This window comes from Neoarius graeffei, chromosome 24, assembly GCF_027579695.1.
Source record: "Neoarius graeffei isolate fNeoGra1 chromosome 24, fNeoGra1.pri, whole genome shotgun sequence".
Lineage (NCBI taxonomy): Eukaryota > Metazoa > Chordata > Actinopteri > Siluriformes > Ariidae > Neoarius > Neoarius graeffei.
Genome location: NC_083592.1, coordinates 30196751 through 30214473, shown reverse-complemented (window position 1 = coordinate 30214473; position 17723 = coordinate 30196751). Strand labels below are relative to the sequence as shown.

Sequence of the window (17723 nt, the reverse complement as noted above, 5' to 3'; positions counted from 1 at the left end):
AGTTTTATAGGTCATTCATGAGTCAACACACACAAATTATTGAATATTCATTTATTATTGTGAAGGTCTAAACTATTTTCAAAATTCTGCAGGGGCCGAGGCTTCAATAGGAAAACAGCAATCCTAAGAGGAGCTGCTTCAAGATTAGAACAAAAAAAATGGAGATCCTGTGAAACTGAAATATTTAGTAAACTTGAACGATCAGAACTAAAAAAAAGAGACAAAATATTTTGAATGAAGAACTTGAGTTGAATCCTGAGTCAATGTAAAATAATCTTAACATAATTTGTACATTTATGTAAATATTGGAGGTGTGACGATTAATCGATCCCCGATCCATCAATCCATTTCAATCCATGATTCAAAAAAAAAAAAATCGATTAAAATTTAATGAATCATGATTCACTAACGAGACCTAATTTCATCCCGATAACCGTAGATGTATAACAAATTTACAAAATGGCATAATTTTGATATTAAAAATTTGATTCAGTATCCAGAGCTGTACGTGGGCGCAGTCATGTTTGTGGTTGCTATAGCACTCTCGCAAGATCACGCGTTGCTTTGTGAACAACATGGCGGACAACTCGGAATTCCTGAAGCCACCGGCTTTTAAAAGCCCAGTTTGGTGGCAATTCTTACGATCCCAGTGCCTTCTGTACTCCCAAGACAATGAAATGTTACGACTCAAGAGCTGGGATTCACTTTAACACAAGTGACTATTTTTGTGTTTTAAAAGACTGAGACAAAAGTTATGAAGTTTCCGTTGCTTTTTTGTTTTTTCATGTTTTGCGGTTTGAAAATTAAAACGTGCCAAAAATGACTCGTACATTCATAGTTACATTCAAAGTCAATGGAGTGACTGGAGTTTGAATAAAAACTACAAAAGGCAACACGACTTTTGTTTTTTTTTTTATTGCTCGACATTTCTAGGCTGACAGTAAACAGAGTATTGATGATGATTTGCATCTAAATTGACCGTAGGTGTGAATGTGAATGGTTGTCTGTATCTATGCCCATGTTTACATTAGACCGTATCAGCGGATCATCAGATTAACGTTTTTAAAACGATTAGTGTGCACACAGCAACACCAATACACGATTTGCGTGCACACAGCAACACCAATACACGGATACGCTCGGCTCCGCAGGCATCCTGCGCTCCAAATCACTCCGCCCTGAACAGCGAGTGCACTCTGGAGGGTGCGCACTCCGGCCTTGCACAGCTCACAGAGCGCGCGAGTGAAGTGCACAAGCTGTGATTCGGGACTGAGCCGCTGTGTGTGTGATCCCAGTGCATATCACTTACCACTTGCAAGTGGAAGGATGGCAAGCCTAAAGACAATCATAACTACACAATGGGCAGTATTTGTATCAGTATTTGCATCAGTATTTTCATACTTTTATACTCTTTAATGAAAGGTGATACAAGGCGGAAGTCCGCGCCGTTTTTCAGCAGTCGTGTCACATGACCAATGCCAGCAAATCAGGAAGGTGGATGTCACAGTGACGTTGTCCAATGACGACGCCAGCTAGAGCTCAGCACAGCGTATCCACGTATCTCAATGTTTACACAGCACCGGAGCTGACACGATCTGGATTGAATACGTGGACTCTGGCGGATTCCCGTTTCCCGGCGTTTCCAGGCAGTTTAATGTAAACGGACAGTGCATCCGCGAAGAAAACGAGACAGATACGGTCTAATGTAAACTTGGCCTATGTGTCAGCCCTGTGATGACCTGGCGACTTGTCCAGGGTGTACCCCGCCTTTCGCCCGTAGTCAGCTGGGATAGGCTCCAGCTTGCCTGCGACCCTGTAGAACAGGATAAAGCGGCTAGAGATGATGAGATTTGCATCAGTTATAAAACAGAGGATAAAAAATGTGAATTGTGATTCCAATTGAATCGGAAGGTCAAAATCGTGATTCGAATAGTATCGTGAAAAAAACTGAATCGTCACATCTCTAGTAATTATACTACTATTAAACACAATACAAAAATATTACTGAAATTTCTATTCCATTGTAATTCTATTAAAGCAAAAGCTAAGACAAATTGCACTTTTTACTTGTCTACTTTATATTTCACTAATGACAAAAAGATCTCAATCAAATCATGCCATTTTAACTAGCAAAAATAGATGCTAATCAACAGACTTCACTTTTACAAAATGTAAATCTCACTTGGCTAGATAACGCATACACAGTACTGACACAGATACGAGTAAACAGCGGTCGTTATCATAACACAAACGCGATTCTTACCATCTAAATAGATCGCTTTTCTCAGGGAATAAACACAAAGCAGGTCACGTAAAAATACAAGGACAATTTTAATTTTTTGAAAACACCACCGAGAGCAGCCGGCGATGGAGTGTTTACAGGCAGTAAAATCACCAGCTACCGGCAGCTACTGACAGGGCTGTTGAAGTCATATTGGGGGGAAAAGAAAAGAAAAAAACAAACAAATAAACCCCCCCCCACACACACACACAACACCTTTTATCTTTCAAGTGGTTAAACTGAGTTCATAAAAGAGCACCAGGATAAAAATGCTACTCGTGCGAGCTCGTGGAAGAGGGCAAGGCTTCCAGGGGTGTCTGTTAATATCAGAGTTCAAAACATCATTCCAGATTCTTATACTGATCCATTCATCTGTTGTTCATATCGGGGGAAGAATAAGACCGTGCATTTTGAGTGATGATGCGTAGCAGGGTACTCTCATGTTAAAATACAGAGCAACTCTATTTGCAGGAAAATTATCAACTCTGCTCTCTGGATGTAAAAAGTGTAAAATGTGTGTAATATGCTGTCACCTGTGGCACCACAGAGTCTCGTGGCCTGGGTAGGACTCGATGAGGTCAGTGCAGAGCTCTATCTCGTCATGGAAGAGCTGAGGGATGGCATTGGTGCGTGGCTCGTCCGCTGAGCCTCCTCGGTTAGGCTGCTGGGTCTGACCCAGCTCAGCCAGTAGTGCCTTGAGCAGGAACTGGCGGTAGTGAAAGCCACTGTGGTCGGACACGTGCATGGACACCCAAAGTCTCGTGGAGGAAAGTTCATCATGAAGAATCTGCACAGGGAAAGCACAGACACGTTACTAATACAAGAAGGTTTGGGATCAGTAGGGGTTGAAATGGAACAACTGCCTGGACTGACTGAACAAACCAGACCTTTAACCCTCTGGGGTCGAGAGCTTCGCCGGCGAAACTCAGCAGGCTTAGAATGAGGTGGTCATGTATTTAGGTAAATATCTTTGCGAGTTTTTATCATACAAGCATGATAAACATATTGACAAACATTATACTTTACACTTTCTGATGTGCCCACTGCCAAATATTATATAGTTTTTAAATGACCTAAATTAGATGAAACATCAAACTTGTCACCATACTCAGTCACACCAGAGTCGGAGTGCTGAGCGCCCACTTGTTCATTAAATACCATTTCCATGGTAACAGCATGATGATCACTTTCACCCTTTTGGTTTCGATTGGTTTCTCTTTGGCGGCACGGTGGTGTAGTGGTTAGCGCTGTCGCCTCACAGCAAGAAGGTCCTGGGTTCGAGCCCCATGGCCGGCAAGGGCCTTTCTGTGTGGAGTTTGCATGTTCTCCCCGTGTCCGCGTGGGTTTCCTCCGGGTGCTCCGGTTTCCCCCACAGTCCAAAGACATGCAGGTTAGGTTAACTGGTGACTAAATTGACCGTAGGTGTGAATGTGAGTGTGAATGGTTGTCTGTGTCTATGTGTCAGCCCTGTGATGACCTGGCAACTTGTCCAGGGTGTACCCCGCCTTTCGCCCGTAGTCAGCTGGGATAGGCTCCAGCTTGCCTGCAACTCTGTAGAACAGGATAAAGCGGCTAGAGATAATGAGATGAGATGGTTTCTCTTTCACAGTGGGCATTCCCACCGTAAACAGGACAAACTCTGTCAGACATAGACAGACTATTTGGAGGTAAAACTCGTTGCAAGATGGCGCGCGGGTTTTGTGTTTTGGATGATGTAGGACAGCGACTCAATTCATGATTCGGGACAGCAATTCAATTCAATCTTGAGAACTGCGACACTGATGATGAGCGGTGTGTTTTTTTTTTACTTCGATCAACTCGAGTAAGTGTAAATATTTCTTCTATTTATTATGAGCAGATCGTTTGATATGTAGTGCATATACAGGAAAAATGACTGAGCAGGTTTTCCAGAGTTAAAAGTATTTTCCTCAAAAATAGTTAATTTTGCTCCATTTTGAGTTTAGAGATTAAAATTAGAGTAATTGTGTAACAGAGTAGGTTGTGGCTCTGAAATGAGAAAAATAGTACAAGTTAATTTCAAGACATACTAAAGAGAGTCAAATACCAAAATAAAAAGTCAAATACTAGATAAATGAAGCGGTTATAAAAAAGGAGTTTTAGAACTGTGTTGGAATGTGTGAAAAACACTGCCTTACCCATTGTGCCAAACCGTTTTGATCACCTGACCTGATGGGATTAAGAGTTGGCAGTGGAATAGAAATTTTTACCCTTTTCATTGAATCCCCCTCCCACTGCCAACCCTTTATCCCAAAACAATAGGCCATACATTTTTTTTGATGGCCAGTTAATTGTCAAATCAGTGGAGCAGATTTATGTTTTTGTGCTTGATACATTCCTAAGACTGAACAGAATCACCTCAAGTGATCAAAACGGTTCGACAGAATGGTTCGACAGAACGGTTCATCATGTTTTTTCACACATTGCAACACCATTCGAAAACTGCTTTTTACAACAGCTTCATTTATCTTTTTTTTTTTTTTTTTTTAAAAGGTCCCATGGCATGAAATTTTCACTTTGAGGTTTTTTAACGTTAAAATGAGTTCCTCTGACCTCCTTAAGTCACCCCAGTGGCTAGAAATTTCATAATGTGTAAACCAAACTATGCCCAATATTTGAGAATGGCGCGTCAAAACGGCGCGTTGAGAAGCTCTTCCCTTGCCGACGTCAGCAAGGGAGATGATCCCCACGCCCCCCCTCTGGATTCCCACCCACCGTATGGATTGCCCGCCCAGTTGTAGTGGGGAGACCATAGAGGACACAACAACATGGCATCACCTAGGCGAGCGAAACATGGAAATTGCGCTGTACATGGATGTGACAACACAGAAAAGAGTCTGTTTTTACTGCCGACGGGAGAGCCCCTGAAGACGCAGTGGCTTAATTTTATTTACTCTAATAATATGCCGTCGAGTCTACCTAAGACGGTGTATGTTTGTCGGAAGCATTTTACTGAGGAATGTTTCCACAACTTGGGACAGTACCGGGCAGGTTTTGCACATCAACTGTCACTGAAGCCTGGGTCCGTACCAAGCATCCCTGCCGCATCAGCAACAAACAGCGAGCAAGTAAGTGTATAACTGTTAAGTCGTTTTGCCGTGTTTTAAAATCGGTGCCATGTTAGCCTTGCAATGGCTACATTAGCTGTGCAGCTAACCGCTTCCTGCAGTTAGCCAGGTACTCTGCGCTACAAAACCAAAAAGCATGCAGCATGCTCTGTTATAATAGCCAATCAAAACAGTTTTTACAAAGACACCCACATTCTTTTTTTTAAGTCACTCGTTCATTTCATTTGTTTGTTTGTTCAGTAAAAACCCAAACATTTGTTGAATTTATTTTATTTCCTCGCGTCGCACCTTAATGACGTCAGCGCGCGGCATTTTTCCCTTCGCGGTTTGTTCCTTCTCTCTTGCCATAGTAAGACACCCACATCCGCTTGTTCTGACCCACTGGAGGTAGCGTCACAGTGCTGTTAGCCAATCAGAGGTAACACGTTTACATGTCATGAATATTAACGATAAGACCCGCCCCCACCCTCTACCCTTCCCCGCCTCCTGCTTCTCATTAGCAAAACGACGCACTGGGAAAAGCGCTGAAATGGGGCTTTCTCCCAGGAGGCTATATCTACGTGCCGAGGGTTCATTTCGAGAAAGGCTGCGGATATAACATCCGGAAACCTCCACGAGCCCGTTTAAAGCATCAACAAACCACCATACCACGGGACCTTTAAGTACAATCATGACATACATATTACATAGATATTATTGTAGCTGAACTTGTGCCGAACACACACACAAAAAAAAAAATCATATGACTTTGAAAATACTGCTTAGATTTGTTGAAATTGACAAAATCAGAGCACATCAAAATCATTACAGTGCCAGAAAATACCTTCAGACCCCAGAGGGTTAAGCACCCAAAAACACAAACATGCATGCAATATTAACGTGAAAATACTGCATTTGCTTATGATTATGTGGCATGATTTGTTTCGTTTGAGCTCAGGGGCTTTCTACTCATGCTTCAAATATATTTCCATTAAGAGCACATCCAGACACAAAACATCTAAGACTCCGTGCAACCAGAGATCAGACAGTTCCAGCTCGGGCTAGCCAATAGGACCTGATAAATTGGCACTAGAGGTCTGCGCGGGACAGAATTTTCAGTCCCGCTCCCGCAAAGAATTATGATTTTCAGTCCCGCTCCTGCCCGCACCTGCCATATTTTGTCCCGCTCCCGCCCGCAAACCCCGCATGATGCAGACGTTCGCGTTATTTCTCACGAAAGTTCTTGTCATTGGCTTGGGGAATTAAACATGCTGAGCTTAGCTGAGCTCTCCACTGACCGATCCTTCACCTAGCGCACGTAGCGAGGGTGTGCGTTGCCAGGCGCCATGTGCAGCTGAGGCTTTACAGAGATACTCAGAACCTTTTGGCACTTATCACAACAAGCAAAGGGCAGCTGATTTCCCTCTGCGTCGTACAAGAGTGAGAACGACTTCCAAATGTCTGATTTCAGGACTCTTGACTTTTTAACAGTAAATGTACCTCTTTTTAAAGCAGCACTTACTTCTGAAGCACTGTGAGCTTCACTAGAGGAGCTCTGCTCTTCTGCCATGATCGGAGATCTCAAACACGGAAGAGCGGAAAGGAATCGGAAACGTACGCGAGATTAGACCACATCCGCAAAATTTAGGCATCTTAAAATGTTTTTATTAATGCCAAATAAAATATCCAGCACAAATTATGATAGACAAATTAATAATTTATAAATTTTATTTTAAACACGTTTTTAGTTAGCGGGACTGCAGCTTATCACCTCTCCCGCCCGCGCCCGCATTGTGCACTCCCCCTCCCGCCCGCAATGAGCTTTCAAAATTTGTCCCGCGCTGCACTGCTTTGGCACAACATTCTTTTCAAACTAATTTCTACAGAATGTTTTTGCAAGATTATTTTCCCCCACAATTTTATTCTTATTCCTTTTCAATGTTAGTTTTCAGGAAGCCACACAGAATTAAATGTTCTGATAGGGCATGCAGGCTTTGCACCAATTAGGGTAATGCTTTTTCATTATTGTTAGTTGCCTTGGTGTTACCTTAAGTGGTATCTTGCATCTAATTATGATATTTTATTTTATTATTATTTTGTTACATTATATTATTTATTTCATTTTAGTATTGGTTGAGGTAAGTGTTGAGTTCAATATTTAAAATAAAAACCTCCAGCTTGTTTTTTGCAATTTATTCCTTGAATGTCAACTAAAGAATGATTGAAAGATTGCCACCAAAAAGGCAAAAAACTAAGGTAAAAACCAGAGATGCACCGATTGACCGGCTGCCGATTGGAATCGGCCGATTTTCACGTGATCGGCCATGACCGGCGACTAGCCGGTCAAAATTAAAATATGCCGATTTTCTGCCGATCAAAACTTGTGTATCACAGAGATGAAAGTGGAAATACTCGTAATTCGCAACTAAAAAGACTGCAGCTACACTGGCAGCTTGAACATGCTTTCTAGTGTGACTGTGTTGCGCTTGCGCAGAACAGTGTCAGTCCTACACGCCTAACGAGCTCCGGTGCACGCGCCATTAACAAAAAAAAAAAAAACAACTCACCATATTTGGATATATTATATATCCAAATATAGTGAATTTTTTTTGTGCCAGATATTGGATGTGAAAAGAAAAAAAATGTTTGTGGTTGTGTGAATTTCCCATTACAGGAATTAATACGTTAGCCTATTACCAAACATCTAGTTAGATTTGTACAAAGAGTGAGAGAAAAAAAATGTCTTTTTGTTTGTTTTACAACCTTGGTTGCACTTGATTCCACTGGAAATTACTCTACAAATACACATTTGACAAAGATGATAGAATGGCTATGGTATAAGTATGACTGGAAATTATTTTTGTATTTTGATACTGAATGAAGAAATAGGTTGTTCCGTAAGGCCTAAGTTTTCAGATCTATATAGGCTTATGAAAAAGTGTGTTCCATAGCAGTAGGCAAATAATATATGAGGGGGAAGTTGTTTTTGTGCCAGATATTGGATGGGAAAAGAAAAAATGTTTGTGTGAATTTCCTGTTTCAGGAATTAATATGTTAATACCAAACATGAAGAAAGATTTTACAAAGAACAATGTCTTTTTGTTTGTTTTCAACCTTTGAGGTGTTTGAAAATTTATTACTGAAAATCTGGCAGAATGTTCTATTAAAGAAAATATAAAAAGAAAATAATCTTTGTGTGTGCTGTGAAGTGGTTTGAAAAAATGAAATCGGAATCGGCCAAAATCGGTATCGGCAGGTCACACTCCATGGAAAATCGGAATCGGCTCAAAAAAATTGCAATCGGTGCATCTCAAGTAAAAACTAAACTTTAACTTCAATTTTGGTGAGTAATTTTCATAAATTTAAAAGACAGGTTTTCCACCAACATCAAGCCCAGCAAACTAATGGCCTGCCCTGTAATGTAAAGTTGGGTCGAGGAATGAAACCAGGCAGGGTTCTGGTAAAAATTGTTTTAGCTGTCTTCTCTTAAAGAACTTAAAAGAATTTAGATTGAACTGAATAATCTCAAATGCTTCCTGTAGCTTTAAAATAGTCCCAGCAGGTGACTCTGAAGAAAAATACTGCGTGTTTGAACACCGCCCGCTGTAAACACTTTGCATACACCCCAATGACCCACTCCACCGACCGCTACGACACCACCGCGCACGATTCCCTCATCGGCACAGTGGAGCACCACAAATTGCTACCTGGTCTGTGGGAAACACTGAATGCACTTCAGAAACTGCAAGGCAGCAAGATTAAACTTTAACATGGTCATATAAAACAAAAAATGTCACGTTGGTGTTTATTAAAGAATAAAAAATTAGAACAGGGGAATAGTAACACCATAATATAGCAGAAAAACACTACACTTGGACCATTTCCTGTCAATAAACGCACCTTGTGCCAACTATAATGTCAGAAGTACATATACGGTACAGCTTGCCCACTCTACCTTAAGACTGCCTTTGGCCATGTGCTGCAGGACCCAGATACGGTGTGACCAGGCGTTGTAGTTACTGGCGTAACGGCCTGCAGCATCTGCACACACCTTCATCTCTTCGTGTATGGCTCTCTGTATCTGCTCACTGTAGTCGCTCCGCTCGTCAGCTCCACATGACTCCTTCTGCAGCCTCTGCAGCACCCAACGCCTGCCACACACACACAGCTATCATGAAGGTACTGTATTCAAAACTTCTCAGCTACGCATCAGTTTTCTTTAATTTCCTATCGATTTTAATGAACTATTCTGAAGAGGTTAGATCAAAGCAACATGCAGACAACAAAAGGTCGCCTCAAGAACTGCGCGTGCATCATTTCCATACAGCTAGAGCATAGAGATGTCAAGATCACGGGTTTGATCATAAACACGAAAGGTTTCCTATATCTATGAGCTTGATGGGAGGATAAATGATGACAGGACCTGAGTCCAACTCTCGCTTCCTGAAAACAGTAAAAGAGAAAATGGCAAATTCAAACTGAAAAGAAAACTGAATTGAATGACAACTTTATTCAATACTTGATTCTGACTGGTCAATTGCAGCAGGGTTTTTAACCTTTTCTGCTTTGAGGCCCACCTATTCATACTTGTAATGAGTCAGGGCCCATTAAAAAAAGATCAATTATTTTGGCTTATCTATATTATTAGAATCTAATAATCTATTGTAAAGTGTATTAATGGGATGCGACGTCACTCCCTGTTACCGATGGGAGCCCAGGAATTAAATAAATACAATAAAAACAAACTGTTTTTAATTGTAGGTGTTGCATTTAAAACTGTCTGGATGTGCCAGAAGCCAAACCATGCACACAGGGCATTCTCAGTCAAAAGGGATTAATGATCCAAAAGTGGAGTCTGGTCAATTAACACAAGAACTTACTGCCATGTTTGTGTACAGCAAACAAGTAAGTTATTAAAAATCAAAAGAAGTGGCTATAAAAACCACTCAATGGGATTAGATCCTTACACACTAACAATGAAGGATTTTTCCGATGAAAGAAAAATTTACTAGCTAAATTTGACATTAGTAGAATAAATTTTGATCCTATTGTAGCTGTAACTAAATACAAAGACAATTAGTTATGCGTACTATTAATTAACTTAATGTGAAGATAATTAACAGATTAAAGTTTTTTTTTTTTTTAAAGCTTGGGTTTATTTTTAGGTTTTTTGTATTTGTAATTATTTGTATCTGTACATGCACGACCCCACCAGCTCTGCTGACCCACTTATTTTTAAATAAAATGATTTATTTATTCATTATGAACTGGAAAATTATCCATCAATTGAGTTCCCTGACATCTCAGACTATCTGGTGCTGCAGACATCGTTCTACACGGACACACAGATGAAAACCTGGAAGAGCATGGAGGAGTACAACTTTTTATATGTGGCTGGGTTAAAGATCTGGGGATCAGGACACTACAGGATAAATCCTGTATCATTTTTGCCTGGGTAAGGAGGAATTTCTGGCCTTTGTCTGTGTCCTTGCGGTGGTTGCTAGAAGTTTTAGTATCAGGTGTAAACAAACCACAGCTACTCAATTCTCAATCCTCCCTGCTCTTCTCTTCCAGCAGGCATCACAGAGCCATATAGTTTACCCACAAACGTATTTATTTATTCTGCCCACTGTGCATGCACGCACACAGGGGTTAAATGCAAAGGAGGAACGTGACAATAATAAAGACTTGTTCTTCTTAATTTACCCACAAATGTATTTATTCCACTTGAAAGGTGTACGTCAAACCAGCTACCAGAATTGGGACACTACGACATCCTGAACTACTTAGTATTTGGCTTCAAACTTGGGAAAAAATTCACAGCCCAGTAGATGGCGCTTGGGTCGCAGCCCAGTGGTTGAGAAACACTGAATTACGGCACTCCACGGTCTGTTATTTTTGAACAGCAGACCGATGCTATGAATAACAGACCATTGCTATGGTACACCAACAGCTACCTCCCTTCACTGTGTCACTTTATATGGCTCTACACCAGCCTCTCTCAACCGGGGTGGCGCGGCACCCTGGGGTGACGTCTGGATTCGTTAGGGGTGCCGTCAAAAATTATATATTCTAACAATGAAATAAAGAAAATTAATTAAAATTCCAAAAAACAACAGTTACACTAATCCAGATCACCGCCGCCTCATGCATCATCAAAATTTGTCTCACGGCCGTCACAACGTCACTGCTGGGGTCAGCGTGACTGCGTATATTTTATATGGGGGTGCCTTGAGAATTTGCATACTTCTGAAGGGTGCCGTGACTGAAAAAAGGTTGAGAAACGCTGCTCTACACCACTAGCGGATATAGTGCCACTACCAATTCTTCTTTTATATCTGTCTTTATTCTATTTTTTTAAACTTAGTCTGCATTTATCCATATTTTACTCCGTACTTGAGCTGTTGCAACACCTCAATTTCCCCTCATGGGGATCAATAAAGGAATCTCTTATCTTGCCATGGACACAATTCAGATCACAGACCCTGGAGGACTGTGTCCAATCAGACCAATCCACAGAAAGAAGCTAAAATTTTGTTGCTTTAATAATCAAACTAACAACATCAACTCATTCATGACACCCTGTGGCAAAAAAACGTTACTCCATCAGAAAACATCATGGAAGCTTTTTGTAATATCAGGGATGAGAATGAAAAATATTTAAAAAGTCTGAAAAAAGCCGGGGGTTTGGGCGCCACAGGCACCCAGGGGCAGCGCCCTGGTAGGGGCCCAGGGGGTGGGAGCTAATGATTTTTGGCTATTTTTTTTTTTTTACCCCAAAACCATTAATTTTATCAGCAAAAAGTTGCAATGTATTTGGAAATAAATTCCCCTTCTTGGTGGACTACCAGGTGAAAATGATTAATATGGGACAAGAGACTTGTTTTTAATCAATTCACATTTGATGATTTCAAAAAAAATAAATGCACCTTTTAATATAAACGAGCTCTACAGTATTATATTTCTGCATTTTTTGCTATTCATGTCTTTGAATACTCTAATCCTTTAAAATGAAGTGCAAACCAGAAAAAAAGTTCTATCCTATAATTCTCTTAAGCTTTCTTCTGATGTTATCATGGTAGCAGGAGGTCCTGCATATTAAGCAGGCAACATTCAACATCATTCATCATTTCCCTTTCAACTGTTGTGTGTACTAACTAGGTTTTATCTGGACAGGATGTTGTGTAATGTAATACAGATACCATATGGTCAATCTGAGGATCAAGATGGTGATTTTGAATTAAAGAACAGGCATGTACAATGGGCATTACATATTGGAAATTTTTTTAAAATCAAAAACTAAGTTCATCTCGGCCTAAAAAATTTGGGCAGACGCTCCCGCGCGGCACATACCAGCAATTCCCCCCGTCCCCCTATGAAATGAGCAATAAGTAGGAGAGTTATACATGGTATCATACCTAAAATTTTATCAGAAATATAGAGATGATACTATGATTCTCTCCAACATGCTACATTAGATAAGCTAACCCCATTTATAAAAAGAGACACATGTATGATTCGTGCGATATACATATAAATAATATAATGACTCATTGAACAGGCAAAATAATTTTCAACCTACCTTTGTGTTTTTTGGTGTATATGTGAAGTTCGATATCCCTTGCCCCTCTACTAGCGTAGTTTATCATGTCAGAACACAATGAGCAAAGTACTTTTCCTGGGACGTCTATTTTCCGTATGTGATCACCGAGCTTCGTTGTGATCTCGACAGTGTTCTTTCTAACCAAGCCCATCGAAAACAACTCTTTATTCCTGCACCTTTATCAATCTCCCTCGCTCGATCCTCTTCTTTCTTATCTAGGACTTTTGCCATTGTTGATATGCAAAAATATCCCGCCTGAATACGTGTCTTTCCGATGTTACCAATGTGTATCGTCAAACAGCGTGCACGGTCGGTGAACGGCGATTGCAAGCCACACGTGGAGAGCATGCGTACTTGTGTTTATACACTGCACGCGATGGGATTTCCCGAAAATTCTACCGCAAATAAGTCGAACATTGTTGCAAAAGTGAATGTTAATTACGACATGTCGAAAGACTCGAGTGTGTTAACCCGGAGCCCACCAAGAATCAAGACGTTATAAGGTGACCACAGATCGTTAATCATACACCCCCCTGAAAATTTCTCAACGGATTTACATCGATCTCAAAAACGATCATTTTGGTCTGAAAAAGTCGGAAATCCGTCAATCGGCAGAAAATTCTCATCCCTGTAATATTCATTTTAATGTTCAGTTTCATGTCGCCAAGTCAGCTAATCTAAAGAAGGCTAGAGTTTGTTACTGTGTACAGAGTTCCAGCTGTATAATCTAATAGACATTTTATCGAAAGGAATTAAAAATTAAGTCAATATTTTGTGGCATATTACTGCCTTCTTTAACGACTTGGGATAATGTACAGAGAGCCAGTCATTACTGTGAAATAAACCCCTTCAGGGTGCTTCATTCCTCCATCAGACTGTCTTGCTGTACATTATCCCTTACTTATCATCAGTCTTCTCTCTTTTTAATAAGATTAATACTAACCAACACTGAAATGGACATTTTCTTTTAAGCACAAAGAGCTTCATACCCATCCATTATCTTTCATTATCACACAGTTCAAATAGTGCTTTAAAGAGCAAAAGTGAAAGATGACAGAATATCAACTGAATAAATAAGTTAGATTACAAGAATTATTTTTCTTTTTAAGCATTGCACTACATCGGTTTTATCCCCAATGTAATATTAAACAGATGTGACCTACATTTTAGATTTTTACTCGTTTCACAGATGTATCGACCCAAAGTGACTTGCATGTGAGGTAGAATACAAGTCAAGCACCGAGCTGAGCCTCGGAGAGTTAAGCTTCCTGCTCAGGGGCTAAATAGCGGCTCTGGCATTTCAGCTCATGACCGTCCCATCACCTCTGAGCTCCCACTGCCCATAAATCCCTTTATAACTCCTTAAACCTCAAGCAATATATCTGAGCTTCTGCTTTGGAACCAGAAAGTAAAGGTGATCCACCTCCCACCCACAATCCAGAACAAAAGAGCTGTGGGTATCTGCTCAAAAATCTGAGGTGACAGAGCAAAACAAACAAACAAACAAACAAACAAGATCAACTGTGAGCTACTGCTCACTTGTGTATCCCCCTGCTCTAACTTACAGTGGGGCAAAAAAGTATTTAGTCAGTCACCAATTGTGTAAGTTCTCCCACTTAAAAAGATGAGCGAGGCCTGTAATTTTCATCATAGGTATACCTCAACTATGAGAGACAGAATGAGAAAAAAAAATATCCAGAAAAATCACATTGTCTGATTTTTAAAGAATTTATTTGCAAATTATGGTGGAAAATAAGTATTTGGTCAATAACAAAAGTTCATCTCAATACTTTGTTATATACCCTTTGTTGGCAATGACAGAGGTCAAACGTTTTCTGTAAGTCTTCACAAGGTTTTCACACACTGTTGCTGGTATTTTGGCCCATTCCTCCATGCAGATCTCCTCTACAGCAGTGAGGTTTTGGGGCTGTCGCTGGGCAACATGGACTTTCAACTCCCTCCAAAGACTTTCTATGGGGTTGAGATCTGGAGACTGGCTAGGCCACTCCAGGACCTTGAAATGCTTCTTACGAAGCCACTCCTTTGTTGCCCGGGCGGTGTGTTTGGGATCATTGCCATGCTGAAAGACCCAGCCACGTTTCACCTTCAATGCCCTTGCTGATGGAAGGAGGTTTTCACTCAAAATCTCACGATACATGGCCCAATTCATTCTTTCCTTTACATGGATCAGTCGTCCTGGTCCCCTTTGCAGAAAAACAGCCCCAAAGCATGATGTTTCCACCCCCATGCTTCACAGTAGGTATGGTGTTCTTTGGATGCAACTCAGCATTCTTTCTCCTCCAAACACGACAAGTTGAGTTTTTACCAAAAAGTTCTATTTTGGTTTCATCTGACCATATGACATTCTCCCAATCCTCTTCTGGATCATCCAAATGCTCTCTAGCAAACTTCAGACGGGCCTGGACATGTACTGGCTTAAGCAGGGGGACACGTCTGGCACTGCAGGATTTGAGTCCCTGGCGGCGTAGTGTGTTACTGATGGTAGCCTTTGTTATTTTGGTCCCAGCTCTCTGCAGGTAATTCACTAGGTCCCCCCGTGTGGTTCTGGGATTTTTGCTCACCGTTCTTGTGATCATTTTGACCCCACGGGGTGAGCTCTTGCGTGGAGCCCCAGATCGAGGGAGATTATCAGTGGTCTTGTATGTCTTCCATTTTCTAATAATTGCTCCCACAGTTGATTTCTTCACACCAAGCTGCTTACCTATTGCAGATTCAGTCTTCCCAGCCTGGTGCAGGTCTACAGTTTTGTTTCTGGTGTCCTTTGACAGCTCTTTGGTCTTGGCCATAGTGGAGTTTGGAGTGTGACTGTTTGAGGTTGTGGACAGGTGTCTTTTATACTGATAACGAGTTCAAACAGGTGCCATTAATACAGGTAACGAGTGGAGGACAGAGGAGCCTCTTAAAGAAGTTGTTACAGGTCTGTGAGAGCCAGAAATCTTGCTTGTTTGTAGGTGACCAAATACTTATTTTACCGAGGAATTTACCAATTAATTCATTAAAAATCCTACAGTGTGATTTCCTGGATTCTTCCCCCCCATTCTGTCTCTCATAGTTGAAGTGTACCTATGATGAAAATTACAGGCCTCTCATCTTTTTAAGTGAGAGAACTTGCACAATTGGTGGCTGACTAAATACTTTTTTGCCCCACTGTATATCAGAATGCAAGCAATCGAAGGAATAGGACACTTATTATGGATGTTGACTTCAACAAATAATTAACCCTGAAACAAGGAAGGAAAGAGCAGTGCTCTCCCCAGGAATTTCAAATAGCATCCTGGTAAAAACTGTCATTCTGAAATATCATTTTGTTTCTTGAAAGAGTGTCAAAATCCTTCCTATATGTTTCAGAAATACATTCAGTCGGTAAACAGGAAGTTGATGTGTGACAGACCTGAAAACGGCATACATGGTATAGAACCCCAAGCTGAAGCTCGGTACCAAGTGGCTATGATTGGTGATTGCTGAGAAAAAGGGTGTTTCAGATGGATGGAGATAGGGACAGAGGTAAACCAGTATACCCCCCTCCTTCAAAGCGGGGGTATAATAATAATAATAATAATAATAAATTCTACCAAAATGTGCATGCCTGTGGGTCCCAGATATAAGACCGAGTATCATATTGTGGAGGTGGTGGTCGGAGACTCCACTTATCAACCACCTACAATGCAGTCCTTGGCACACTTCCCAGAAAACCAAATACACATCCACACCAAAACTCAGCTGACTTCAATGACACATGATGGTAGAGAGCCAATGACCCACAGATCACCTTAACAACCCTCTAGGCTGCCAACACCGTTCACACCTGGCCTCCTGGGACCCTAACACCTACAGGATGACTGAGAGGGTCAACAACCCATGTGACCTCAACAACTCTCCTTAGGCTTGCTTTTGATCCAGTAGAGGATAAATACCTGAAACTCCCTACTCGCCAGACAGAACTGAAGAAGCCTTTTGGATGAGAGGTGAAACAGCTTCAAGGATTTCAAGCAAGTCCAGTTGCTTTCTTTCGCACCTACGGTTTACGATGACCTGGATGACTGAGAACCTTCCCGGACAGACTGAGTATCTTTTTTTTTTTTAATACTTAATATTTTAACAAATGTGCTCACTGACCTGATTTATGTGTACAGAGGCTGAGAGACAGCCACAGTGGCTGCTTTAACTGGCTCAGGAATTTATACAGTAACCTGATCCAGAATTAATCATGTTATCTGGACAACGTTATACTATTAAGAGCATAACCTTGCAGCTGTGCTTGCATTACAGATGAGGATGAAGAAGTAAAAATCAGCCTGACCTGTGTATCCATGTCTCTGGGCTTTTCGGATACTTGGTCAGCGCTAATTTCCCCAGGTAAAGATCTTTCTCTGGATTCAGCATGCCACACTGAAGGAGCTCCTTCCTGCAAATGAAACAAATGCACTGACATTTAAAACTGAGTGATGAGTATAGCGCCATCTAATGGGCAGTTTGAAATAATCCCACAAAAACCCTTATGCTAATGGAGTCTGGGTGTCAAATCATCTGCCACATGCAGCACCTGAGGGACTCGTCTCCTCTAACTGGAGAACATGTTTATATTTGCACCACATTTATATAGTGCAGAGCTGAAGGACTTGAACGCAGGTTTTATTTATGAACGTATAATCACTTTCTATAAGCAGCAGCCGGTGATGCAGTCAGTCCCAAAAAAGACTGACAATCATATGTAAAAGATCATTTGAGGAAAGAGAACAGATTCGAAAATGTC

At 41.0% G+C, this 17723-nt stretch overlaps 1 protein-coding gene across 2 annotated transcripts in view; it reads right to left on the bottom strand.

Annotated features, from left to right (window-relative positions):
* Positions 1-17723, bottom strand: part of ptar1 (protein prenyltransferase alpha subunit repeat containing 1) — a 29451-nt gene that overhangs the window by 8773 nt on the left and 2955 nt on the right. For both annotated transcript variants that reach the window (XM_060907017.1, XM_060907016.1), the window contains 3 exons: positions 17271-17375; positions 9302-9497; positions 2815-3068 (listed from right to left, as the gene is read on the bottom strand). In XM_060907017.1, the coding sequence (XP_060763000.1) occupies positions 2815-3068; positions 9302-9497; positions 17271-17375 (555 nt within the window). The remainder of the gene's footprint in view (positions 1-2814; positions 3069-9301; positions 9498-17270; positions 17376-17723) is intronic.